The sequence below is a fragment of the Tetrao urogallus genome (assembly GCF_951394365.1).
Source record: "Tetrao urogallus genome assembly, chromosome: 3".
Classification (NCBI taxonomy): Eukaryota; Metazoa; Chordata; class Aves; order Galliformes; family Phasianidae; genus Tetrao; species Tetrao urogallus.
This window is the reverse complement of record NC_136815.1, coordinates 85962672-85988932: the sequence shown is the minus strand read 5'-3', so window position 1 is coordinate 85988932 and position 26261 is coordinate 85962672. Positions and strand designations below refer to the sequence as shown.

General features: G+C 40.0%; 1 protein-coding gene across 1 annotated transcript in view; it reads right to left on the bottom strand.

Moving 5' to 3' along the window:
* The window catches only part of RANBP9 (RAN binding protein 9), a gene marked incomplete at both ends in the record, with an annotated part of 36460 nt that extends 10461 nt beyond the window's left edge, over window positions 1-25999 (bottom strand). Inside the window, 6 exons of the mRNA XM_079533165.1 lie at window positions 36-220; window positions 2627-2649; window positions 6102-6269; window positions 8083-8135; window positions 17552-17663; window positions 25576-25999. Coding sequence (XP_079389291.1) covers window positions 36-220; window positions 2627-2649; window positions 6102-6269; window positions 8083-8135; window positions 17552-17663; window positions 25576-25999 — 965 coding nt within the window. The remainder of the gene's footprint in view (window positions 1-35; window positions 221-2626; window positions 2650-6101; window positions 6270-8082; window positions 8136-17551; window positions 17664-25575) is intronic.
* Between the last annotated feature and the right edge of the window lie 262 nt (window positions 26000-26261).

Here is a 26261-nt window from a genome sequence, read left to right as displayed (position 1 = left end):
TTTTTTTTTAAAGTGAACAATATTCAAAGTCTTACTTCTGAATCATTGTTTGCCATTCTCCCTCCCGATCTCCTATTGGAAACCTGTCAATCTGTGCTTGAATTTTGGTTCTCCATTCTCGCATATAGTCTTCAATATCAAATACAAATGGGTGTTGTCCAAAATTAGCATCCACAACTTCTCCTGGTGTCTGCAGTCCTACCGTAGGGTACAAGTTTGGCTGCAAGAAATTTTTTAATTAGTTTTCTCCTCTTATACCTAATTCACCACCCCCTAAAAAAAAAAAAAAAAAAAGAAAACAAAAAAAACAGAACTCTGTAATAACTCCAATGTTACTAGTAGTGTGAAAAAGCAAATACCCCTGGATCATACATCCAGCATTTGAAGCAACTTCTACCAATCCAGCAATACAATGACAGATGAGTTTTATTCCCAATGGTCACCATTCTTTATTTTGAAATAAGTAACAAGGCTTGTGAAGGGGCTGGAGAATATGCCCTATGAGGAGAGACTGAAAGAACTTGGGCTGTTTAGTCTGGGGAAAAGGAGGCTGAGGGGAGACCTTATTGCTCTCTTCCAATATCTGAAAGGTGCTCACAGCACAGTGAGGTTGGTTCTGCTCTTCTCTGGTGACAGGACGAGGGGAAATGGCCTTAAGTTGTGCCAAGGTAAGTTTAGGTTGAGTATCAGGAAATACTCCTTTACAGCAAGGGTTGTTAAGCACTGCAATAGGCTGCCCAGGGAGGTGGTTGAGTCACCATCCCTGGATGTGTTTAAAAACCATTTGGATGTGGTGCTCAGGGACCTGATTTAGCAGAGGGTTGTTAAAGTGAGGGTAGGATGGTTAGGTTGTGGCTGGACTCTATGATCTTGAAGATCTTTTCCAACCTGAGCAATTCTATGATTCAGTAAGGCTTAGTGATCATTCTCTTTCCAGTCAGAAAAGGCACTTTTTAAACTGTGCTAAAGTTTACAACTTTCGGTTTGAATTTCACAAAATATTAAGTACCAATTTTTAAATGATTTTCCAAGACCAAGATTAAAATTTCTTTTAAAAGAGAATAAAAATTAAACTTACAAAGTGGGCCATTTTCCTTTTGGAGTGAAATACTTAGAAACATCATTGAATTTTAATGGTAAGAACTGACAGGATAGAGGACTCATTAACCTCAAATCCAAGTGCAATGCCTAAAAAGAACAGCAACAGCGCATTGGGGTTCTCATGAATTCCTGAACTTGTATCTAAAAAAACTTTAAAACAGTCATTGTTGTCTCAGTTTTATTTTCTGCTTAGAGATTAAGTCTCAATGCAAACTTGAAGTATGCCAAATACGAGAAAAGTAAAGTCTGTGGGTTGAGATTAAACTAACTTTCTTAGCATCTCAGAAACGGTATGGCAAGCAGTTAGCTTTTGGCTTTATGTTTGGTATATCCATATCCTACTTACACCACAATCAATGGTGTTATGGTATAATGGTACGCTGGTCTACAGAACTGTGTACTGAATGAATGGCAGCTATGAGTACAAAGTTATCACCAGATAGGCCACTAAGAACCTGAAGACCAGTGAAACTAAAAGAAAAATACCCTGATTGTTAAAACCATTCCAAAGCCTCTCTTGCCTCTTCTCTACTCTGGCTTTCTAAATTAGCCTTGTTTATAATGTTATCTATCCTAGACTAAGCAACAAAGTACAAGTCTTAAAGCTTTTGATGCGATGAAAGCAATCAATTCTAATGGGGAGGGGTCCAGCTTCAAACTTTAGGTGAAGACGTCAGTTTTCCTGTGCTGGTACCTTAGCAAGTACTCCTGCTGGCATCCCACAGATCCAGGACAGCAGCAGCTTCCTGCATGAAGCACCCAACCCTGTGCCACCTGCTTCATTTGTCCTCCCCGCCTCCTATGGCCATAGCTAACAGAGCAGTTGGCCAGATGGAACCATTACACTCTGTGCCCTAACCAGACTGAATCAGAAATAACTGGATGAGCAAAAGCAAAGTAAGTGCAGTATCACGCCTGCACCAATAGCATAGGGAACACATTTATAGTGATCTTAAGGAAATACAATTTAATTAACCAAAAAGATAGAAGACTTCAAGTACCTGCAACTTCCTCAAAAAACAAACAAACAAACAATGTTTTAATGTTTGATCTTATGAAGCAAACTTGTAATGTTTTTGAAAGCTAAGCATCAAACATGAGTTACACTGACAATGTCTTAAGTACCCAGCCTTTCCACATACGGTAACACAGCTGTACACATATGCACAGTGCTGGTGTTTCATGAAGCACTGATCTTTACATAAGGCCTGGCTCTGTCAAATCAAGTACAAAGTAAATAATTGTATGTACCATTCATTCCTACATAACTTTCTGGTGGAAGTTCACTAGAATCACTTGAACACTGAATACCTGAATAGCAAAAACCCTGTGAGGTTCGGTGTAAAAACAGAAAACTTTTTGCTTCAATTAAGAAATCATCATTTAAAAGGTGAAAGGATCTGATTTTAAATCAGTGAAGAGGATTTTCAGTGGGTTTCTGAGGAATACAAGCTAAATGCCAGTTAAATGTAAACATCGGTTTATGTAACACGTAGAAAGTTGTCTGAAAACGTGCTTGTCTTACCGGTAAATCTGTGAAAGCGATGCCTGTAATGAGGAGAAAATTAAGATTAATTTCTGTATGTCTGGCTTCTAGTCACATTTTCTTAAGTATATCATCACACGTTCAGAAAACTCACCCAAACTTATCTCAAAATAAGCAGTTAATGATGACATTCATGATGCTCAGGCACAAGTGATGTGCTTGGGTAATAAACAACAACATTTGGCAAAAAGTTATTTTCTTTCAAAAGCACATAATTTGCCCACAGTTTTTCATAATAGGGCCAAAGATTTAGCAAGCATCGTGCAGATATGCAGACTAAGAAATATGAAGATTATTGCTACAGATTAAAATCTAGAGGGAAAAACCTCAAAGTATTTCTTCTACGTGCATGCCTTAATATTGAGATGTCAAGGCTCACTCATGTCTTGCTTGCCATTATTTTTCTTTGTTAGCAGGCAATATCTATAAACAGCACATGCCTGTAATACTCTGGACAAGGATGGTAGATGTTTCACTGTAGCTCACCCCAGGGTGACTTTTTTGTGATCAGAATAGCTTGATATTCTGTTACATAATTAAAAGCATCTATCCATCCACCCACCCACAGGACCAAGACAATGATGCTGTCATCTCAAGATTAAAGAAAAATCTGACCTCCGTGCATTTCAGGAACTTCAAGCAGATCAGAGGAAAAAAAGCTATCAGTTAAAAATAAATAGGAGGAGGTTTACTTCTCCAAATAGCCAAATAGTAACAGTACTCCGTATTTTTCTAATTGTTGGAATTGTGACTTCAACTTTTTTCTTCTAGAAGTACATAATGATTCAAATCCACTTACCCCTTGAAACCTGTATTTATTTTCATAATCACTGCCTTTTCAAATGTAAGATTAAAACATAGCTTTTAACCTTTTGTCCTAAATCCCACCACTGCTTTCTGTCTCCATTCTTCACCAAGATTTCAAACCTTGAGAGCAACTGAGTTCTTACAGCTTTGGTACAAAAGGATGATGTATCTGGTAAATATTTCCTTTCATCACATCTCAAAGCTATCTATCATTTTACCTACTACTTTTTCACTTATTTTTAAGTGAAGAGTTATAAAAAAAATTTCTGTTTGACACATTTTGAAATCCAACTCATTCTATTCCAAAACAACCACAACCATCGTTAAGGTAAAAAACAGTTAAGTGGCAAGAGGCAAGCGTTTTTGGTGTCCTCCTCTCCCAAATTCCCTCTTTTTTTTTTTAGAGGGGGTAGAAGGGGAGCGTTCCTCATCCAATCCTGGGTTTCACATTTGCAAAAATCTTAGCTTAGACCTTTCTGAAGCATCAAATTCCACACTGAGCCAAAGATCCCCAATACTACTGTTACATCTGCAGCCCGGAGAAGAAAACTGTGTTGTCTGATTTGAGATTTTATGAATCCTAGACAACAAGAAGCAACAACACAAACTTCTAATTTATTTTTTCCCCTGAATAGAGAATCAGAACTCCAGTTTTAGAAAGTCAGTCTAGCAAAGCCCACATCAGAACAGGTTTCTTTCTGAAATCCACAAAGTGTTTATCAGACCCTCTACTGCAGATGACATTTTACTTGCCTCTCCTCTTTGCCATTCTGTTCCCCTCTTTAAACAGATTTCTGTCACTTGGGAGTGTTAATTTCACAGTTGGCCTAATCTAGTCTCTATTAAGACCTTCACTGAAAAAGAACTTTTACTCCTTCCCACTTAGCCCTTCTGTGCACGTGATCACAACTGCTACTAGTTCCAAAAGATGAAAGAAGGTAGGTTACTCCTCTCAGCTTTAACCAAGTTAAAGATTAGAATAAACAAAACATCAGTCTTATCTTTCAAATACATCACTACACAGTGCATGGTTCAAGCATACTCATTCGTTTATATTAAATCATGATAGAATCACAGATTTACTTGAAAGAAACCTTTGGAGGCATCGTAGCCCTGCTCAAGTAGCGTGCAACAGAACTCCTAAGTCAGACCCATCTGCTCAAGGCCAGAGCAAACTGTTCTGTTCTGAGAGAATTCAAGCCATGCCCTTCGTTTTACTACTTTCCAAACTTCCTACATGTTTGGAAACATGAGAAAGTTAAATAATGACTGTAAGACTCTGTAATCTCAGTATCTCATTTCAAGCTAGCTTCTCTTTTCCTTATCACATTTCTATCCATGACAGCTTCTCTTTTTTCTGAGCCTTATCCTTTGAATCTTCTTACTTCCTTCAGCACAGTTCCAAGATCTTGGGACTTGGTAAAGAGATCCTGCTCTCTCCTTAATGCAGGAAATTGATTTTTTTTTTTCTCTCTTTACACTACTTTACACTTTGCTCCTTAAATTGCATTAAGTTACTGCATTCTTGTACATTCAACCATCTTCAAACTCTAGAACTATTTGTCTTGCACAATGCTAAAGTGTACCATAAGTACCTTACGGACTTAGTGGTAGTGCAATTTGTGTAATTCCTGACAATATCCCAATTACACATGACTGCAGATGGGGAATCCAAGAGACACTGCTCTCCAAGATATGCTCAAAATAATGCTAGCTTTATATATGGCTTAGTGAAGGTTAAGTGCTCCCTATACAGCAGAAATGAATTTAAAATTTGAAAGCTGCTCCAGAAGTAACATCTCCCATTTTACTATGCCATCCTGCAACATCAGAGGCAGATGTTGGTGGTATGGCAGTAGAGGTTGAACCTTCCTATCAACATTCTGTCACATGCTGTCGCAGTGCATCAGACAGCAGCAGAGGGGCAGTCTGACAGAACGGTGCCTGACCTGGAAGCACAGCTGAAGCAAAGATGTGTCACTGATTTCCTCCATGTGGAAAAAATGGCACTCATTGACATTCACTGATGCTTGCTGACTGTTTAGAGACCAAAGAATGGATTTGAGCACAGTGAGGCAGCAGGTGGTGCATTTCAGCAGTGGTGGCTGTGGTAGCTAAACTTTGCTAGTGCAGATTGTTACAAGTACAGCATGCAGTTTTTCACAGCTGCCAAAAACACCCAACTAACAGTGGTGGCTATGTTGAAAATTAGAGTTCTGCAGCTAAAAACAGGCTCTCACAAATGGCGTTACTGTGCTCTGTGTATCAACTTCAGGTTGCATGGAAATAAAGAGGAAGGCATTACTTTCAGAGTAACCTATGTGTCCTTTCTCCATTTCTTCAATACTCTTATCAATTGCCTTCTATTATGAACATTAAATATTTGTGGCCTTAGAGTTCATAAATGTAGGTCCTATGGAAGGAGATGCTATGGCAAATCCTTCCAAATTCACAAGGCATGTTAGTGCATACAACATGTATGAAATTATTCTTTGCAATTCTTCATATATTTCATAGAATATAAGGTTACTGAAAGAACTGTTCCAATACATTGCTTCTAGCATGAGCTGTTTCTGATTTAAAATACGTAGGAAGCATCAGATTTCTAGACATAATGCTGTCATTAAGAGATGATGTTTCTCCATACCCAAGCTATGTCCATTCTTTGTGTAGAAGCACGTATTGTTGATAAGGTTGACACAACAACCAATGACATCACCCGTAGTAAATGTTGGGCCATAGGGTTGTCCAGTTCCAGAGGAACAGAATGAATGTCCATCATCTCCATGGTAACCATATGAATGTTTATCCCAACCTAGAGGACAAAGCGTTTACAAGTTGTTCATTTCCTTTATTACAAAAATAACAGAAAGACAAAGCAAAGTTAGTATATTCTAACCAGGATAGAAAGATTAATTATTATGCTCAGCTGTCTAAGATTTCTTATGCAACTAACAGAACTGTTTCATTAAAAAAAAAAAAAAAAAATCACAACAGCTTCTTTTATCAAAATGGCTGAACAGGTGGCTCCATTTGCAGTACTTAAAAGGCAATACAAATTTAGAAAACACTTTCCCCTTAAGCAAACATGCAAAATTATCAACACCAAAAACATCCTCAGCTGCAATGTTGAAACTTCAAAGCTATCTGTACATCTGACATGCTCTCCTCCAAAGCAGTGAAGATCTTCCTGCTCTTCCTTTCATCTTACAAAACTGTTGCCTCCATATTTCATAATCAAATTCTTCCTAAAACCCAAACATACATCTCAGGGGAACCATACTTCAGTTCCTGGTCATTCCTAATGACTACTTGTCAGCAAACAATTTCTGCATAATAGCAGAGTCTCTAGACTACAGTGGCCCTAAGCTTTGCCACCTCCATCACAAAAAGAAGGAAGAAAAAATATTGATACAGATGAAAGTCACAGGCAGCAGGCAAGTCATTATGTATGCAAACATGGCACTAATTCTGTAGGCAAAGATGCTGTAGAACCTAAGAAACCTCACTGCTGTACTAAACAAATTCACAGCTTCTGATTCAACACTATGCAAAAACTCCTAGAAGGGAATAAACTTTCAGGCACCACAAAATATTTCCTAACAGTTCTATTAAACGCTTATTCAAAATGACAGAGCAAGATCTCTAACACAAGCTACCAGTTCCACTGGGTAATATATATTATGACTAAGAGTTTATACTGACAATTCCACAATTATTTTTAGCAGATGACTGTGGGTTTATTCTCTCTCTTCAATTTGCTGCATAAAATTTTTAATGTATTTTCATACTTAGGTCCTTAATCACTATGACCCATGCCAGACTCTTGCACTGTAGCTTCAGTTGGCAAATTAAGCATCTCCCAGTAAATTAAATACTCAAAATTAATGCGGTTACACTGATCAATTGCATCTTTATAAATTGTTTGTACAGCACCCTAAATGATACTCGAAGAGAGAGAACATGGTCACACAAAAGTCAATCTGGCATGATTTCACACTCTGTATATAGTTAGTTTCCCAAGAAAACAGTTCTCTTTTTTCAAAAGACAACTAATAATGTACAGAAGAACATGCATGCACACAGAGCTTCTTTAAATACTATACAGTGATACTGTTGACAGCTGTTAGCAAGACTGTGTCCTTGACCGTGTGCAGCAATGGAACAGTCAAAGCTTGAAACTGTGTCATACACCCTTCCTACTGAGGTTGGAAATGCTAAAGTCTAAGTGACAGCAGGAGAGCTCATTCCATGTCTGACAAGAAAGTTTTTTACCTTAAGAGCTAATCTTTATCATGACAGTTTACAGAGTAAGGAAATCTATAGCTTTTTTTTTTTTTTTTTTTTTTTTTTTTTTAAAATCAGGAAATATGATTAAAACTTTTAAGTCTATTTGTTTGCCTAACCTGCATAACCTGTTGTTAGTGTACAGGAACAAATATGCAGTAACACAACAGAAAGCAAAGCTTTCTACCTGCAAGTTCTACATGCTGCAGATAAACAGATACAACACAGATGTCACGCTACACTCTGGTGCTTACCAGAACTTTCCTATGATGCTCAAGTAGATTTCAAATCAAAATGAACCATCTAAATAACCTACCAAATATAAAAAGTACTAAACATACCTGGTAACCTGTTCATGTTGACACCCTGTGCCGAAAGCCCAATCCCCATGTATCTGTAAAAGTGAAATAAGAGAAGAAATTCATGTCTCTTACAAAAATATGTATACATGGGGGATGTTGTCAAGAAACACTGTATGCATTAATCATACACCAATTAAGCCACCAAGATGTCCTTTAATACTGGTACCACAGCAAGAGAACTCAACAGAAAAGTCATTCCTGCTATGCATTGTTTAGTATAGACAGTCTCTGTCAGGATGGATAACATTCTTCTCTTCCAGGCATCTTAGGTTACTCATAGAGAATACAGACAGTACTTAAAAGTTCAGAGCATGAATGTAGAAAGTGGCCTAATCACATTTTTATTCAATGCATGCAATCCTGTTGTGCAGTCTGGATTGAGTGATTTTGTGAAATGCATGGAAAACTGCATATTTTCAGGAGCAAAGCACATCCTCGCGTGACACAGGAAGATCAAACTAAAACATTAAAGGCCTGGATCACAGAGCAGAATGCTACCTTAAGACATTTAACAGTAATATTACTTAGCTGTTAGGAATCTGTTGGCAAAGGAAAGGGGGAATTTTTTTTTAATTTTTTTTTTTTTTTTTTTTTTTTTTTTTTTTCCTATTTTGCTGACCAGTAATCTTAAGTCTAAGCAAGTTATTGCTAGGTCAATCAGGCTCCAGAGCCAGCTCTACAAAAAGTTTTGATATTCAGTGTCCGATACAATTTTTAGCCATTTAATAGCAAATAAAGGAAACTCAAAACGAATAATCACCCAGTTCCACCCTCCCAATAACAGTATTTCAAGCGAGTGAAATCAATTTGACTTCTGTTTGTTAAGCAAAAGTTACTTCACAACCATGATGGCAGGAAATCAGAAAGAAAAACACAATGAAAAGCTCAGCTTTTACCAGCACACCAAAACAAAAAAAAACAAAAGCAAACAGAACCAGCCAAAGCAGGCATCACCTAAACTTAGCATTTCTTAGATTATCACAGCACAACAAATTCTTTTGACAACAGTTCAAACTAATTAGCATAAGTTTACCATGAAATACTGGATAAGCCATATTAACAAAATATATTTCCCTGTACCAATTTGAAAATAGCTCACGACAACAAGCGTGACCTTTGTATTCTCATTTAGTAAAATGCAGTTTTTTAATGCAACTGTTCTACTAGAAAACACAAATTAATCTATTTAAAATATGTTCCACATAGAATGAAACTGAGCAGGAAAACACAAGTCATATTTAACTGCATAAAGGGGTTTCTGCTTTTTGTAATGATCATCTCCAATAGTAACCTTATCTGCTACTATGTTTGACATTCTACATCAGCCCTCCTCTGCTACTATTAATTACGGTATCAATCTTCCTTACCCTCCAACTCATGAAATGGAACCTCACAAACATATGTACTGCTTATATCACATTTAGGGATACTGAAGAGCTGAAGCAAAAAAGGCAACAAACCAAAGCATCAGTCTTTTCTGCATTGTGAATTACATCCCTAAGACACCATTACAGCAGAGACAACAACCATAAATGAAAGCAACAAGTGGAAAACCATTGATTTTGTATTAAAAAGTAAGCATAGTAGAGCTTGATGCATGAAGAATTCTCACGTAAAGACTGAAAATCTATTGTTGTAAAGCCTCCTCTTGGCCAATTCAAAACATTTTTTATTTTAGTTTTAGATAACCATCAACTGCTGGAAGCCTTTCAAATCGAGTCATTTAAAAAATTTAAAGAACATTCAACCAACCTAAGGTACATTTCAGTATTCTTACAGAGACAAGATTTAGGTTATACAGAAGAAAGAAGATAATTGATAGAAAATGATCACCTAGAAAACACTTTGGTACTACCTATGTTTTCCCTTAGATGAACACAGAATCATACAGGCTGGAAAACACATAAAAGATCATCAAATCCACCCACCAACCTCATCTACTCAGTTTCTTCACTAGCCCATGTCCTCATAACACACTCTGCAACTTCTGAGCTTTCTCTTTAGCTTGCTAACAATGGTAAAGGTGGAGTCACTGACTAAGATATCCAGCAAACTCTATACAGTCAGGAACAAGGATTCTGCCATTGGTGGTGACCAAAGCAATGCTGACACCATATTGGCAAGGAGATGGATGTCTACAGGACGTATTTTTCTCTGGGATTCACTTAGGACTGCTGAATGGTAACAACACTGCATCAAAGGGCACGGCATGAATTGAAATTCAACTAAAATCAGATTAAAACATTTTAAATAATTGACACGTCTACTGCAGACACCCTTCACAAGGAGAAAGGGATGGCTACCATTTACAGTTGAGAAATGAGCAAAATTTGGCTAACACCATCTGTTCTGGTTGATGTGTAGTTAGTCAACTAGGTAAACAACTGTAAATTGAGGGGTGAAATGGTATCATGATGTACAGGTTTTAGATGTCATAAAATACATCAACACAAGTTGTACTGATGCAAACTGCTACATGCAACTGTTTAATTTCTCTTCCTGGCAACTCTAAGCTTCATAATTTGAGAAAGATTTTTGTTTGCTTTATAAACCAGTTTAGCTCATATTTAAGCCCATAGTCATTACCTGCAGTAAGACTTGCTTCAGTGACAAGAATTACCCAAATTAAGATTCAACTGTTTTCCACAAAGTAATGGAAAAGCAAACATCAAAAATGCAGGTATTATGCTAAGTACTTTTATTCTCCACTAATACAAAAAAACTTGGGCTTTCTTCCAGTGAAATGCATGAGAAGCATTAGGCTCACAATAACTCTTTCTTCCTCAAGAGCCTTTCCATACAACGAGCTAAACTCACATTTTTGCTGGAGACTAAAGTTTTATAGCATGTAGGTTTACAGCAGCTCCAGGCTATGAAGAAAGCAACTGAACACCATACAGTAGTAAAACCAGAGTTTCTGCAATTTGTGTAACAAAATGACCTAAGTAGTCCAAGCACTACGTGACCTTAAATTCATAAATAAGGCAACTGAAAGATCCTCCATTTTCACACGTGCTGAAAAAATTCAGCATAAATTCATTCATAAAACATGTGCAGTTTGTTTTACTGTCAAGTTAGTATCTTACAAAAGGGTACGAGGAGGGAAAAAACACAACATCTTTAAGAATCTTAACACTGAACTTAAGAGGCTACACAACCGACTGACTGGAAGGATATACCAAGTCCAAATCACATCTTCCTGTTATTTTCTACACTGTCTTTACTGGCAGTGCACAGAAATACAGCATACCAAGAAGGTATTCAAATTTCATCTTTCACAGAGCTAGTCTGCATTAAAATTTTGTAGGAATGTGCTCATCTGAGACTCTTATTGTCTGCACATTCACAATAAGATACGAGCTGTTAAACTTCTCTCTATTTAAGTGTTTCAAAATATGCCATAGACAGTTTGAGTCTTTCATTTCAAACTGAAAACAAGTTTGATTTTGTGAAATGTTGCCAAGGAAACAGTATTTTGAACATGATAAACCCAACTAGATGGATCTAGTTCTACATGGAGAGGAAAAGAAAAATCAGGCAGTCATCTTTGGCAGCGCGTGAAACTTACTCCTGTACCATTTTCCTGTAATGATCCTAGAGATAGCTATTTACTGTTCCAACCTTCAGATAGCCCTCTCACTTTCTGAGATTGCACCATTTCTGTCTAGTGACACTTCTTGAGAACAAAAGCCTTTTGGGTGACACTGCAGCCAAAAAAAGAACAGCTGCACAGACAATAAGATAATGCAAGACAGTGAGAGTGTCATCCGTGCAGTTTATTTACGTGGCTGAACCTTGTAAGAAAGGAATAACTTACAATTCTGTAAGAAGCAGAAATCAAGAAATGAGACAGTCTCTACACTTTCTTTATAAATTTCTAGAAAACATTAACAAACAAAACCCTTTCTTGTTCCAGCTACAGGTATCTCTGACCAACTCAATAATCCTTCTGCACTTTTAAACATCTGACGAGCGGGAAAGAACTACAATTGTCACCTGCATGGATAAAAAACGAAGCAGTGCTACAGTTATAGAGGAAATACACTTGCTATTTCACAATCCAATCTCCTCCTGCATTAAGTCAGAGCATTAAGATAATAAAGCTACTTCAGACTTTTCTTGTGTATGAAGTAGAATTAAAACAAGTACTCTGCTAACGAATGCCAATAACATGCAAACAGAGAGTAAGAGAAGATTGCATGTTGTGGTAACAGATGACTGTTATTGCAACAAATAATTGCTTTCTGAGGACACAACAGAAGGACAAAAATAGACCACACAAAGTTTTTCTGTTAGGGTAGTAGCATACAAAACAAACACAAAACAGCAACTGAAGATTATTCTGTGGTTTGTTTACAAGAAAACAGGTACACTGGATGCCAAAAAGGAAAAGACAGCTTATTGCATCAGCAATATTTTTTGCAAGAAAGCATTGTTTCTGCTTAAAGATTTACACACATACTTTAAAGGACAGCACAATGCTGGATGTCACAAACATCACTCAAACACACTAAAATTCTGCCTAAACCATAGGCATGGGTGCCATGGAAATTGAAATGTAATTCACCAGGATGTTTTGGGATAGTTGCTACTTATTTCTTCACTCACCTCACCGCATACACCATGCATACTGCAAAACATAGCCAAAACAGAAAACCAGTTGTATTGGACAGTGTTTAAAAACAGCCATAAGCCAACGCTGCTAAAAACCACACTGATACACCTGTGAGTTGTTGTAACATTTGATTTTGGTACAGGACATTTAGCAGATCTTACAAGTGCAATACAAAGCTTGTCTGTAAATATTTGCATCAGTACAACCCACTACAGAACAGTTGCTCCCATAGAGGTGTTAGCTCTGTGCTATCTGCACAGCTATCTAAAAACACTGCAGCCTTTCCAACCTCCGTGTTCTTTTATTTATTTTTTTTCCTTCTTCTGGGCAACTTCGCATTTCCAATTCCTGATTTCATTCTTCTCAAAAGAAGAAGATAAAATCCTCTAAGTGGATGTAATTAAGCATTTATCTTCCTCAGCTGTTCTAAAAGTACAAAAACTTGCCTAGAAATAAACGGTAATGGTATCAGTTGCCCACTGTTCAACATTGGGCTTACAAATCAATGCACGAGATAAAGAATGGGCAGAATTAAAGACATTGAGTATAAATGCATTTTCCCCAAAAATTTACTTGCCCAGGGAAGGAAACTGACCAAAAAAAACAAAACAAAACAAAACAAAAAACCACACTCTCCAAGTGAAAGACTTGACAACCATTAAATCCTGTGTTTGAACTAACATTAGGTGGGCATGAGCTGGTTCTAAAACCAGAAATGGCATTCCCTCCCTACCAGGGGGCAGATGCTCATTTCTGCTCCAAGAAGCCCTCTCTCTGTACGCTGCCATATAAACAGACATACTGGGAACTAATTAGGCTAAAAAACAACTCAGTCTTGAGGTCAGCTTCTGGAGAACAAGCTACCCACTCAGGTTTATCGTGTAGCTAACACAAACAGCTACAAACTGGGACAGGGCAAGAGACCTCAGCGAGTGTTCAGAGACTGCTGCTTTTCATGGCTGAATCACCACAAAGCATTCAAACCACAGCTTAGAAGTAAACACAACAAAAAACTTGCTCTGACTGGAAAAGAGGAGATTCACTGCACATATCAACAAGCCTAGGTCTGAAACTCGTGTAGAAACGGATGATCTCCCTGCGATACACACACAAGCTATTTATAACACAGAATGACAGGACAGCATTTGGCTTCTGGTAGCCACTGGACACCCTTCAGACAGCCCTTAGGAAAGTGAAACTGGAGTATATTTAAGCATAGAGTGCCCAAAGAGAGCAACCAAAGGGTACAGTAAAGCTCACGGATTCCTAACAGAGAGGATACAGATGACTCTTGATCACTAAAGAAGAATGCCCACAGACCACTAGAGCTTACATAAACCATGACAGCATCATGCAAGGAACTTCCAGTTGCAAAAAGAGGGTGGGATTTGCTGCTATCTAAAATAAAATGCTGTGCTGTAAGGCAGATGCATTTCTCCTTTACACAAAGCCAGAGGAGCTACATGTGCAAAAGATTAGCATGGCTCAGTGAAAGCCAGCATGAGGAAAGTGAAATCAAGAATTGAGAGTGGATATATTCTCATTTGCACATACCAGCCTAGCAAAGAGAACGGACACATGGGGGTCACTTCCAGAAAGCAAGGGGACTGTAATTGATTCCCAAGTCACAAGAACAGGACTTCGCACATCCTTGTTCATTTCCATTCCCAGACCATCGATGTATGCTGGTATAATTAAGCCCCTACTCTAGAAACTTAGATGACGCTAAAACCATAGTTGTAAGAAATTACAGTAAAACTTCATTTGTTATTTCTAGTTCTCTGACAGAGCAATTTCACACTGAGAACTGTTATGAACTTAAAACTTAACTTAAAGCTACAACCACGTTTAGCCTCCTCTACCATATCATAATATTTTGAAAGCAATTGCTGCAACACTCTCAGATCTGACTTACATATTTACTAGGTTTTTTGTTTTGAAATAAATTTCTATTAACTGGAGATTTCAGTAGTTATCCAGATATAGCTTATTGACATTAATAGTCTCCTTCCTAACATGACCTGTAACGACTGTAATGATCACCTTTGTACTCTTCCCTATCCTACATCCATTACTCACATATTGCTATTATCTATAACCACTCACATCCCTGTCCACAACATTCCACGTGAGGCCAAGCAAAACAAAGCAAAAGTAAAAAGGAGAACAGAAAGAGGTCCTCAGACTGCAAAAGGAGGCATGAAATTAAAGAAAAAAACTGAAGAAATGCAGAACAGAAAATACTTACAAAACAGTATGACAGCTTCTAATGAGAACTTTTTAAAGTTGGATAAGAATTATTCACATATCTGTACTACAGCAGCACATAAAGGACATTATGGCTCTTCATGCCAAGTGCTATACAAATGCCAAAACAGTTGTTGTTTGAAAGATATTTCAACCTTACTACTTTAACTAAACTTCATTCTCACTTCCCTTTTTCTCATCTGTTACCACCAGTTGTTGCACGGCCCTACCATTTCTCACTTATTATCAAAAAACAACTTTACTCTTCATCTGTTCTGCAACACTAACCTCCACATCTATTTCTTATTTCCTAGTAAGCCTGCTTTTGTGGTTTCTTCGGTATGCCTACAAGTTGGTTACTATGCAAAATGAATATATTACACACTTTCAAATTCCTACTCAAGACTACAATCCCCCAGATACATACAGAATTTAGTGGCCTATGTCACCAGAGCAACAAAATCAATTCTGCTTCCCAGACAGAACAACAAACCATAGTGGAAGCCCTGTCAGATCTACACCCTATACAAAAAGGAGCTGTGCTCCAACTTTGCAGGTGGCAAAATCAGCTTTGTGATTGCTCAGGAACCTTGAGATAAACAAGATCAAAGTCCAAGAACAGGACCACCAAGTTCTCAGGTGACAAAAAAATCAGATCTCCTAGACAAGGTGTTTAGTAAGAGGTTTTGATGATTTGAGGGAAGCCACACTATGCTAGAGTACACAAAACATGAATGCTGACAGACTTGCTCATATAATTTAATTCATTGATTAAATACTTTAAGCTGCACATTTATAAGAAACAAACACTAAAAGTAAAGGCCACTACCAAAGGGAATTTCAAACAGCATTATATTCTCCGTTGGCATTTATGAAGGCTGCAAGCTGTACTTAATCTTGCAGACAGATAGTCAAGTTGCTTCTAGTAGTCCAGGATTTTATTTTAAACAGCACCATAAAATAAGGGCTGTTGTGCTTCCACAGCCAGGCTCAGACTTGAAAGTACATTCTTTTGCAACAGTAAGGCATTCCAACTAATTGATCATATTAGTTGCATGCTGGTCCCCTACAGTCATAGTCTTCATGAACTCTTTTCCCATTACCAGATGCCAGGAAGAAAAAAAAAATGTTAAGACTGTGTGTGGAGCCAGACAGCTGAAACAACAGGGAATGAGAAAGAACTAATAAAGCCTATAAGACTGTTCTCTGTAGACCTACTTGTATGTCTCTGCATTATATTCCCCAGTTTAATAATTTGAAAATAAGTTATTATTTTGAACACAGGAAAACACAGAACTGTGAGATTCACACTGCATCTTGTCAAAAGTCTCTTGGTACTGAAGGCAGGGTCTAGAGATGGAAACGTCCACTGAGGCCCCACGCCAGTTCCTGCTCTTCAGCAACTAAAGCTAGATTTGGCCTTGGCTCTGTGCACCCATGCTGTATTACACTAAGAAACTACATGAAGAAAACGAACAGCTCACTGGTTAATTCACAAGTCTTAGTTACAGACAGCTCACAAATCTTGAAGTTCTTGAAGGCGGCTTCCACTTTTGTAGACTGCCCCAAACAACCTTCTGCACTAGAAGCAACTAAAAGGCAGCAAAGGGTTAAGTGTGAGGTTTGGTAAAACAACACTCTGTCCTTCATACACATTGGCAGCATTTTAAAGTCCATCATTTAAATAAGAAAGAGGAAAACAATTTCCAACCTTAACAGGCACAAATGTATTTCAGGAAAAGGCATAGCATTGCTAGCAAATCACAGTGCTCTATTTAACTGCCAGCAAAAGGGCACATTTTTTTCAAGTGTTTAAGTAAAAAAAAAAAATTGATAGCAAATCATTACCAGAAACACTAATTACAACTGTCTTAACTTAAAGATACTTAGGTCTTCACAATATGACAACAGCAACTGCAGGTGCAAGATTCTGATAGCAAAGAAGTCTCCCAGAGAGAACTTTTGAGAACAGAATTGATAACAAACTACCACAGCCTTCAAAGGCAACAGCAATACTGAGAGGCCAGCTTTTCAAAATATTCCTTCACAATACCAGCTGTACTCATTCACTCACTCTCGTTCTTTCTATAGTGACAAATTCCCAGATATCCATTCAGAGCACCTCCCCGTACTCTTATAACTGCAGAATAAAAAGTAGCTTTAAGGATAATTTTACTTTTTAAAATTAATAGAGCATGTATGAAAAGACTGCACTACAGAGGTAAGTTCATCAGCTGCACATCCTAAACACTTCTGAAAAATTACCTAGTGTCTGTACAGACATACCACACCATTAGAGGTAAAAGCACACACAAACTAAGTCATTTAAACCCCAACTCCCCTGTCAAGAGCAAAGGAGGAGATGTTATCATGGCATTCACTACATACACTGATTTGTGGAAGATTAATACCACAGTCAACTTACTTAACCAAACATCAGAGTGTAACTTCTCATGAATAAGGAATTATGCTACATAAAAACTGTTAGCATATGGAAAAAAAGCATTGATACCAAAAACATCTGTTGACTGAAAGATGATTGAAACATTATTTTAAGTAATAATGAATAACGCATTCATTACTCACCCATCTCTTCCCTTGCTGACAATTTTAACTTCAAAATAGTATATGCCACAGGCTGCAGGTATAGGATGTGTAGCTCGAACAGAAGCAGCATCTTTTGGAGTTTTTCCATGACCTGAAAAACAGTCACATTCAGAACACAATGAAAATGTATTAGAAATAACTGTGCAAGGTAAATCAAAGGTATACACATCAACTCCTCTAAACAAAAGGCTTATGTAGCAAGCAAGCAATTTACAGTATTCTAGCTAGCCCTATTTTTATGCTGGCATATTCTCTTCCTGTATTTAGCTCCCATTACAGGAACATGGACTGCAACTAAGCATGCTATGAGAAGTTTTGAATATATTACTCTTAGAAGTTCTATTACTATGCAACAGGAAGCTAGAAAAGTTTCACTGTAGCAAGTCATACAGCTGAGAAAAACCCACCTGGATTTAAAAGTCCTGCATGACTTCTCAAACACAGCCTTGACTCACTTTTATAGACTGAGAAAATGATACAAACTAGTTCATTCTAATGCTTACTGCTACTGAATCTTCAGGTTAATTTTAAGACACTTTAATGTTTCTCAGAGTATATCAGTCACTTTATAGGCTATGTGACTTGCAATTCACTTCCACATTCTGAATGCTATTTCAGGACAACATTAACATCAGCCTGCAACTGAGTTAATATAGTTCCTACTCCTTACAAGCCTCAGTAGATACCAGCTTTTCTACAACAAAAATCTCAACTCCTGCCTACTCTCAAGTTGTTCAACCTAACCCAAGAGCTATTTACACTCTGCTAGGAGTGATTCTTCCAGATGCATCACCTTTTTCAAAGCCTTTTGTTCCACAGACCACATGGAAGCAGGCTTAAGGCCTGCTGACTTGTTTTTAGCAACAACCTGTTCAAGCAAGCCCAGTCTTCCCTGAACATACCAAAATCCCTCAGCTATTATGTTCAAGTCATACACTGGATCATAGGATATAGTATTAAAAAAATAAAAATAAAGTGGAATCTGGCAGGAGGCTTTTCAGTAAGACAGCAGATTGTCCAGGAATAAGATTGTCACTGTCATAAGAAAAACGCACACAGATCCCATCGCCAGACTCAAGGTGGGTCTGAGGAAAAATGAAAGAGCCAGGCTCAGGCTTCAGCACTGCCACCTCCAGCCCAGAGAGGGAGGCCTGCTGGCACTTGGAGACCAATCAATCTGAATATACAAAAAAAAAAAAAAAAGTAATATCTTCTTCCAGCGGTGTTAATACTGGAATTACTGCTTAGGAACAGATTATACATCCCACATGCAGGAAGCCCAGCCACAGAGCAAGCAAGAAACTGCAGGAAAATGGCCCAGCCAGTCAGAACAATCAGACACAGCTGACCTATGCTACTAAACTTCTATCTACAGAGCCCTCTAGTGTAGATGTTGCTAACGCAGTAAATGCTTCTTTGCCTAGAGCTAGCACCCACCATCTCTTACCAAACAATGTATATTCAGCCAAGAAAAGCTCTTCACTTCACCACAACAGCATTTGCATAAAAAACTTCTCTAGCTCAGCAAACTCATCGCTCACCCAGTTCAGGTCTGACCCCACAACGCTCTTGTGACATAACCAGCTTGCCTCAGTGTATTACTAACCTGAAGGGAACCAGCCAGCTGCCTTAACTTCCTGGCTGCAAATGCACCGTTCAATTCAATGTGCCATTAATAAACATTTTATATCAAGATGTTTTGATCACCTTGTATATTTTACTATATTAAACTTATTAACTACCTTCCGCGTGTTCCTCAGATGAGGAAGAAGTAATAATTTACTCCTCCATACAAGACAGCACGCAACTGGCAAATTATCTCCTCAGGCAGTGTCAAGCAAAGCAATAAGCAAATGCACAACCCTACAGCTTCCCCATGTTCCCTTGGTTTTCATGTGCTGGTTATTCACTATTTAGCTACAAATTAGATTATCATTCTTCAGTACGCAGAAATAGTTCAGCTAAAAAGGCACCCCAAAACTTTACGGGCACAACATGAAACTTCTGAGAGACTCCTTTTAATTTGGCAACCCCTGATTAAATGAAGCACTAATTTAAAAACATGGGAGGATGGCCTTCTTTTTAAGTGTCCTTAGCTTTTTATTTTAAAACAGACAGAAGTTCCCTCGATTATTCAATGCACTTGACAATCTGTAGTTTCACTTCGAGTCAGTCTCCTTATTTGGAAAAGTCGTCCACATAGATGCCTAAAGCATTAGCAACTAGACAAATATTATTGAAAATGTATACCTATTACTGAGGAGACTTTTTTTTTTTTGGAAACCATAAAGTGTTTGGACACAATACCAACCCAAGATATTCTTAGCACCTCTTCCTGGAACTAGTTCCCTCCTCACACCCCCCTCGCCTACTTGCAAGGACATACCATGAACCAGATTGAATTCACTGATCTGGCTTTACAAAACCCACCAGATTTTTTTCAGCAGCAGATCCGTTCTTTGATCCAGTTCACAGCCACACACAGCTGTCACAGTGCAAATGAGAAGTCCACACACGAGCACAAGTACCAGGATTACCTTACCAGTACTGCCAAGCACTTCATGTGGTGAAACAACATGCTTGGGGAAGTCAGCATCCAGACCTGCTTTCATGCCATTTAAACAAAAGACAACCTAAATTTAGAACTGCTGGCCTTTTCAAGTAATCTCCCACAAATCCTATTTTACTACCTGAGTACGCTGCTTTTATTTGCAGTTACTTAGTTATTATTTATAACAACATTGTCAATAGTATCAAGCCGTTGACTACTTTCAAACATTCCAAACACCTCTACGCTGCCATAACGTGTTAGCTGAGACTTCTGGTACTACTAAGCTATGTTAGACAGCGTGAGGAGCCAAGATAAGCTAGTTATCAGCCAACTTTAAAACAAAATAGAGGCTCTTTACACTGCGGGTGGCTGAGCTGCAAGATTTCTTACCAAAGGACAAGATAAACGTTGGTGTTTAAGCAGAAAATGAGCAAATCTCTGAAACAGTAAACAACTGAGAAACTGTGATGTCCTTTACCTTATAATAGCTGGAAATGGAAACACAGAAACACCACATATGCCTGATGTATATGGTGTTTACAATTGTTTACAACTTCCCTTGGGCTCTTATGGCCACTGCCATCATGGGACTCTGAGGAGTCAGGCAGTTCACAAACTTGGCACACCGCTACCGCATTCTTTGCTGATCTGAATCCTCACCTCTTTGCTTTTGAATAAAAAGTACCTTGGACATCTGGCTCTGAACTTCTGAATCAAAGGTCCCAAAAGCCTGAAGTGCATTATATGAACACTACTCTGCGTTACCTAGAGTTATTCCATAGTTACAAGATACAGATAAAGCCTTAAAACAAACTGTAAATCTTCAGTACTAAAAATTCATTTCCAGCATTAAAATGAGAATTCTGCAAACAGATGCACTGGAGGGAGAAGGGAAAACAAGCACACAAAGCTTAGGCTTTACACAGCACACCAGATCACAGACAAGTTCAATCACCACAAATGCTTTCTATTTTGTTTTCACTAAAAATGTTCAGCAGCTACAAGTCTGTGTTTACTAAGTAAAGCTTAATTTTCTTTTTAAGCAGTCATTCACATTAATTACTTTTACTAACAGTAGTATAATTAGCTCTTTAGCAAGATTAAATAGAAATTCATCTAAATTTAAATTCCATCTACTTGAAAGAGCTAATTCAGACAAAAACATATTTGGAGGAAACATATCAGCTACCAAAAATCTGTCCTTTGAACTGAAATCCAAGTGCGTTATGCATGTGCACTGAAGTCTACTGAAATGTTGACCTCAACAGAGGTAAACATGCTTATACAGTTTAAATCCCTAAATGAAGTTTACGTAAGCTTAACTGAAGTTATTTCCAACAGGTGGTTCAATGACTCGTTCAGACTGACAAAAGTTAAATAGCCAGGGCCTAATCATCTCTGGGATTCATTAGGAGAAGCTTTTACTGAAATGAGAAGGAAAAAAAAAGACGTGAGCAAATTACTGATGTTACTTCAACTTTCCATCCCCATTTAACAAAACAAGACATCTCAGAGCTATGAGAGTGTTCAAAGCAGACATTGTGTACTATGTCTTACATGGAGTACTGAATGTACTTCAAGTGTTCTCTGCCAGTAAAATTAACACAATCCCTGCATCACTGAATGACAACACAGAATTATTACTATAAAATCCCCTTTTGTTTGTTACAGAAATTGGGAGGCAGAGTTTGCACTGGAAAATAAAATAGAATTCTTTTAGTTTGGCACCAGAGACAGTTCAAAGGCAACTGCACTGTAAATAAATGCCTGGCTAAGATTTCTGGCCTGTGACACATTAGAAGAAGTTCACGCAATGGCCAATTTCTCAAAATTGCATAACTTTTGTCAGTTGCTTTTTCTGTTTGTTTGTTTTTTTGAGAGCTGTCACAAGACAAGTGAAGTTACCAGAGGACCTTCCATGATTTTTCTCACTAATGGCTTGGTTTGTTTACATACTCCTGCATACAAGTTCCTTCCTGGTTGCTGCCTTGGTTAGGTCTGTATTTTTATCTCCTTATACTACATTGTACAGATTACTATCTAATGGAATCAATTTGCCTGCCTACTGGAACATACATATTACATACATCATTCATATACATTGCTGTCCACAAGATCCAAGCGGTAATTCCAAGTACATGTGTAGAAATATTTTAGAAGATGTCTTTCTTACCTTAGTAGCTAAGTAACTGGTTTAATAACTACTTCACACATAGCATACACTGGTCCAAGACTGCTCTAAACTCTTGTGCTTCCTTTACCACCTTCTTTCAGTTCAGAGCTGTTAATGTTACAACTACTTGAGATTAAGCAAATCCTACTCATGATACTGTTTTTTTTTTTTTCTTCTCTACGTAGAGATACTACAAACAACAGTCACAAGGACAGTGTTAACTTTATCAGCTTGGACAGCTAGCTGGCAGCAATACCAAAACATACATTTGTTGTCCATCTGAAAACAAGAATGCCCTGGGGTACAGTCTTTAATATATTATAGTACCACCAGTGCCAATGTACATCAGTACCACATCCAGATTTTGACAATGCTTCCTAATCAAAAGCCAGAATTTGTAAAACTGTACCAGAATAAATCACTGTGGAAAGAAATTACACCCGATAAACAACATGCCAGCCCAGGCATCTCCTCTACCACCTCCCCAAGTATGTCTTCCTTCTCGAGTAATTTACTATGATTCTGTGGGGTAACACAAAAGAACATGAGCACTGGGGCCTCCAGTTTTCTTCACCCCAACAAAATTTAAAGTGCCATCATCCTGACACCAGAGAGTACAATGGATTTCAAATCTGTACGCCCTGATCAATACCTGGGTTTGCAGCAAGTCTGGTTTTTAAGTTCACCCTAGGACACCTGCAAAATCCTACAAGATCCAGAAAGGCAGTATAAAACACAACAGCTGCGATGGCTACAAAGAGACACCTCCAGCAGCTCGCATCTCCAGACAAGTTGTCCACTGATATGAAAGAAAATTAAACAAATCTTCAACACCCCAGAGAGAGGACCGTAATTTCTCCAGGAAACCAACGAAGCGTAGTTTTTCACAATATGCCAGCACATCAGAATTACAAAGCGATATGAAAAAGCCACTTTGAAGGCGTTTCCTCTGATTGTTTCCTGACCCCAACACATTATCTTTCCAGAAGCAAGTACCCCCAACACACTCAGGGTGAAGCCTGACAGAGATTAAGGAGCATTTGGACAATGCTCTCAGACACAGGGTTTGAACTTCAGGTGGTCCTGTGCAAGTCCCTTCAACTTGGGGTGTTCTGTGGTCCTCTGATGGCAGAAAAACATGCCTCCTATCCACCACAGAATGGTGGATAAACAGTTCTGTAGTCAAAAAATTACAGAAGCAGCAGGGAAAGCTTGAGAAAGTGCATCATTAACACAAGAAAAGAGAAGAAACAATTTTGACCACTGGGTTCTTTGGCCAGACCCATCTTCTCCCCCTTCCTTGGATACTTCGGTCCACAACAACAGATCTTAATCTGTGTCCAACGCATTATTCAAATTTTTAATAAAAACATCTACCATTCTTTCACAAAAGCTTGGCCTTTTTGGTGCTTCTTAAGTTATCTAATATCCTATAAGAAGATACTTTGAATGCTCGCTTTTGAGATCTCTACTTGCAGCTGATTTGTAGAGACAACATTTCACGATACTACGCACATTTCTGCATGCTACCTGCCCTTATGATCCTCACTGAACCTCCTCATTTTCCTCCCTTTTACTGCATTCGTAGGGCTGCAGGATGTGTGGAGGTGAAAAAAGACCACAAACGTTTCAGTGATTTCCCCCCATGGCGCCTCAGGTAGGAGTGCCCGATACCTTGCACTGCTGAGCCCAGCTGCCAGGCTGGTAACACACACTGGGGCTGCCTTCACAGCCACCACCATTCAGCTCCCAGGGAGAAAAGAGGGGCCACTTGAGAGGCCATTCACTCCCACTTGTAGCTGGGAGAAAGAAAAACCCATTCATGACACCTCTCTTTTTCACGGACCCCTAGGCTAATTTAAGAACTCTCCAACCTCCACAACTTACTATTACTTAAGAGCAAGAGCAAAGGCGTTTTATTGCTATAACCTACCAACTGTGCTTCACAACTTCTGGTAGAGCATCCACGGCATTTCCTACATTGTCTTTACTTCAGAGGCATACAGAGCCTGCTGTAATCTCTTGAAAGCAACACATTTCTGGTTTAATACTAAGGCAAAGAGAAGGAAATCAGAAATAGCACAAATAAAGCCTGAAAATATACTTCTCCAATTACACTGGCTGACCAGAAAGTCTCTAAATTCTAGTTCATGAGCAAAAAGAGTAGGGCAAAGCAGAACACACAGGAAGACTCGATGGCCATAAAGCTATGATCATCCTATGAAAAAAAAAAAAAAAAAAACCAAAACCAACACGAACCGACTGCAGCCACTAAGCAGCAGAAAATACAAAACGCTTCTAAAAATACAAGGTCATGAAAAACTGAACAAAAGCCAGGAAATGTGAAGTTGGGTATTAAATAACACGTCCTTAAATCACTCGGGGCCTCCCAGAAACCTGCTCTGTAGCTGGTCGCCAGCCTCCCACACTAGCTTCATACGGCACAGCACACTTAGCATTTTTAACAGAGTATTCTGTATGTCATAATAAAGCCTCTCTATTAAAAAAAAAAAAAAAAGGTCCCCGAGAGTACATTTAATCCTTTCACGGCAGCCAAATCCTGCCATGTGTTTGTGTTGCCGTTTTCCCCCTGCGATTAAACAGTAACGTGTTTATCGGGATTTCACTTGAATTTCACCACCGTGCACTCCCCAGAAGGGTGACTGCGGGGTTGTTTCCTCCCCTCCCGTTCGCTGGGCACTGACAAAGGAGCCGGCTCCTCGCCGCCAGCCAGCGCAGAAACGGTGTTGAAGCTCAGCACTCTCCCCTCGGAGCAGGCCTGGAGCACCAGATGTGGCCGTGTTTTTTCAGGTCAGAGCGTACGCCGGCGTTTCCAGCTTTTATGACATTTCATAACAACCAACACTCGCCGGTTTCCTACGCTCGCTTCTTACGGATTCGTACGCGCACGCAGTTCGATTTTTATCTTTCCTCGGAGAACCGGCAAGTTGAACCAGGAGGCACGAAGTTACAAAACCGCCTCAGCAGACACAAGTCCCACGGCCACCCCGTTCTCTCACAACCCTACAAGCTCAGAGAGCTTCATCTCATTTTCACCCCCCTAAACGCACCGCTCCTCCCCCTCTCTCCCTTCCCCCCCGGTTCCGCGTTCCCCGCAGGAAGGAGCCCCGCACCGCCGCCGCCCCGAGACCCGGCGCCGCCCCGACCCGGGGACGGCCGAGGCTGGGGCAAGGCAGCTCGGAGCCGTGCGGGGGGACGCGGAGGAGGAGGAGGAGGGCGCGGAGCGTTATTTCCTGTTATTGTTGCCCCGGCCCTCACCTTTGTAGTGCACCCGCAGGTTGTTCTGCGAGAGGCCGATGTAACTGAATTTGTCCTTCGGGCTCCAGGAGCGGGGCAGCGGCGTCTCCTGCTCGTCCACGGCCGGGTACAACCTCTTCAGCCGCCGCTTCAGCTCCTTCTCCTGCTCGTTCAGGGCCGGGTCGCCGTGCGGGAAAGCGGCCGGGGCGCCGCCGCCGCTCCCAGCCGTCAAACCCGGCGCCCCACCGCCCCCCGCGGGCCCGGTGCCGCCGGTGGCGGGCGGCGGCGGCGGCGCGGCGGTGGCGGGCGGCGGCGGAGGATGGAGCAGGAGCGCGGCGGCAGGCGCGGGGCCGGCGGCGGCCGAGGGGACCCCCGGCGCCGGCGGGGGAGCGGCGGCCGCCAAGGGGAGCGGCGGCGGCGGCGGCTGCTGCTGCTGCCCGGACATCCCGGCTCCGGCCTCCTCCTCCTCCTCCTCCTCCTCCTCTCCGCGGCGGCGACCGTCAACAGATCGGCCCTAGGCGGAGCGGCTGGCAGGCCCCGCGCCGCGGAGCGAGGCGGCCCTACCGGCGGGTCACCCCCAGCCGGAGCTCCTGGCAGCGGGGGGCGGGAGCGATGACGACGGCGGGGCCGCCCGATGGGAGTCGGGGGGGGGAGCGGCGGAGCGGGGCCGGGCCGGAACGGGACGAGAGAGAGAGCGCCGCACGGAG